The 2,327-nt window shown below is 39.4% G+C and overlaps 1 protein-coding gene across 1 annotated transcript; it reads right to left on the bottom strand.

The window, feature by feature from the left end:
- Window positions 1-316: 316 nt before the first annotated feature.
- On the bottom strand, window positions 317-2,012 carry LOC111994770 (late blight resistance protein R1-A-like). Its single transcript, XM_065766040.1, has 3 exons — window positions 1,732-2,012; window positions 1,188-1,478; window positions 317-1,007 (listed from the first exon to the last, which is right to left on the bottom strand). Exons 1-3 carry the CDS (start codon window positions 2,010-2,012, stop codon window positions 317-319), a joined length of 1,263 nt encoding a protein of 420 aa, XP_065622112.1.
- Between the last annotated feature and the right edge of the window lie 315 nt (window positions 2,013-2,327).

Genomic DNA, 2,327 nt, shown 5'->3' with positions numbered 1-2,327 from the left:
TACGTATCAGGACATTTAAAAACTTAAGCCACTAGAGAACCATAGAACCTTTTATTCAAACATTCTACACACCAGTACATATCTAATGGATTAATCACCAGAAACACAAAAAATTATTGCAAAAGATAGTCCCTTTTAAAACAAAAGCATTAAGATAGGATAATTGAAACCTGAAATGACAGACAAGGCAGGAACATTTACACAAAAGCAGATAAAGCCATCAACATTCTATCAATTAGTTGCATCCAGAGGTTGATTGACTTGGAGCTTACACCCATTCTTCCTCTGCAACCCTTGAAGCGTTTTTGCCATCTCTTCAGAGGGATGTAAGACTTCCAAATCCCGCAAGGCAGTCAAGCACCATATATAGTTCCTCAGGGCGCATGATCAAAGACGGGCAATTATTAATGACCAAACGTCGAAGGCTTGACATTGCACCTTTTCCCAATTCCCAATATGAAATCCACAAATCTACCATTTCAAAGACATCAAGTTGACGGAAACTGCTTTCATTGCAGTGGAGGTAGATCTCTATGCACTCTCGACGAAAACCTTGTAATTTCAGTATTCGAAGGTAGGGAAGGCTACCCAACACACTAGTGGCAGTTGAAGATAAGTTCGCGTGTACTAAGGTTACGTTCGTGAGCTTCAAGTGGAATGAGTTTGGACTTGGAAGCTGAAAAAGTTCATAAATTTTCAAAGTTTGCAGATGATGCAAGTGACGGAGGCTTGACAAAAGCCCTGTCTCTGGCCATTCTAAAGAATGTAATCCCAATTTTCTTAAATTAGGAAACATGTCCTTGGCAAATAGATACTCAGTGTCTTGATTTATAGCTATACCAGTAAGGACTTGAAGATTCCGTAAAGCTTTATCGTCTGTTCTTGCTCTAGGTATAGATGTTGGCCCACCCAAGTACAAATGTCTCAACTTTTCTAACATCCATATCTCTTTCGGCAAGCATTTTATTTTAGAAGTTCTCAGTTCCAGCGTCACCAGATTCCAAAGGCTACATATGGAAGCCGGAATGACATCAAGCGCACCAGAAATCCTCAGGTATCTCAAAAGAACCAGCTTTTTTTTATTTTCTTAGGGATCGAACTATATTTAGCATCCCCAAAATTTACCACCCGAACTAATTTAAACCTTTTGCAAAGCCATTTCAATTTGCAAGTCGCTTTCATCGTACCCGTACCCAAAGTCTAGTAGAGAATGACAATTTGAAGAATCACGAAGGTTCATGTCTGAAGGGGTAGCGCAGTTTATAGAAAGTCTGCGGGATTTGCTCATATGTAAAAGGTTAAAATCTGAACAAACCTCAAGAAACTTCTCTTCCTTGCTCTCTGATATACAGAGGTCTCGTAGAAGATCATGGATACGACATGTTTTGACTCCCCCATCCGTCCTTGTACGTGCCACTTGAATCGAACTCCAGCCAATGAGTTCCTCCAAGTAGTCTTCAGCAACATCTTCTACATTTCTGTTGCCAATTGGTGTAAAAATCCCTCAACTATCCACAATCGGATTAGTTGCCTTGTAGGTATCTCAAAGTCTTCTAGGTAAATACCCAAATATAGAAAGCACGGTTTCAAGCGTTGGGGCAAGTGCTTATAACTTAGGGCCAAAATATCTTGGCATTGTGACCTATCCTCAGTAAGATACGAATTGACATGATCAATCAATTTTGACCATATTCGATATGTTTTCTCCTTACCGGCCAAAAGACCCCCAACACTACAATAGCAAGTGGCAAACCATTACAACTTTCAGCAATTTGTCTCCCTAGAGCTTCAAGTTCCAGGGGACATGGATCACATTGGAACACCTTCTTAGATAAGAGTTCCCAACTTTCATCTTTTTTAAGATATGGGAGAAAGTAAGGAAGAATATTACGACTTGCATGTTCTGCCACTTCTTTTATACGGCTTGTGATCAATATCATACTTCCTTTCAAGTTGTCAGGAAAGGCTACCCTTAACTCTTTCCACACATCAGTTTTCCAAATGTCATCCATGACTATCAGATACCTCTTACCCTGCAAGCAATTGGACAGCAAGCTTTTCAATTCATCGTCATCCAAATCCAGCCATCCCTCACCATTTTTTCTATAAATGTTTTAATTCCTTCATATTTTATTTGTCCCTTTCTTTGCTTACGCCTTCTCTAAATATTCTCTATTTCATTTTGATTTCTACATGGTAACAAAACGGCTTGATTGGACCTTGCTTGAATCTATTTGCTCATATTATTTTCCTCTTGTTGGTGGTTTCTAATATAATCACCTTTTCAATAATCTCTTATTATCAGGGGCGGACCCACGTTGGGGCAG

The sequence above is a fragment of the Quercus suber genome, unplaced genomic scaffold (assembly GCF_002906115.3).
Source record: "Quercus suber isolate HL8 unplaced genomic scaffold, Cork oak 2.0 scaffold_676, whole genome shotgun sequence".
NCBI classification, from domain to species: Eukaryota; Viridiplantae; Streptophyta; class Magnoliopsida; order Fagales; family Fagaceae; genus Quercus; species Quercus suber.
This window is presented reverse-complemented; position numbering and strand designations above follow the sequence as displayed.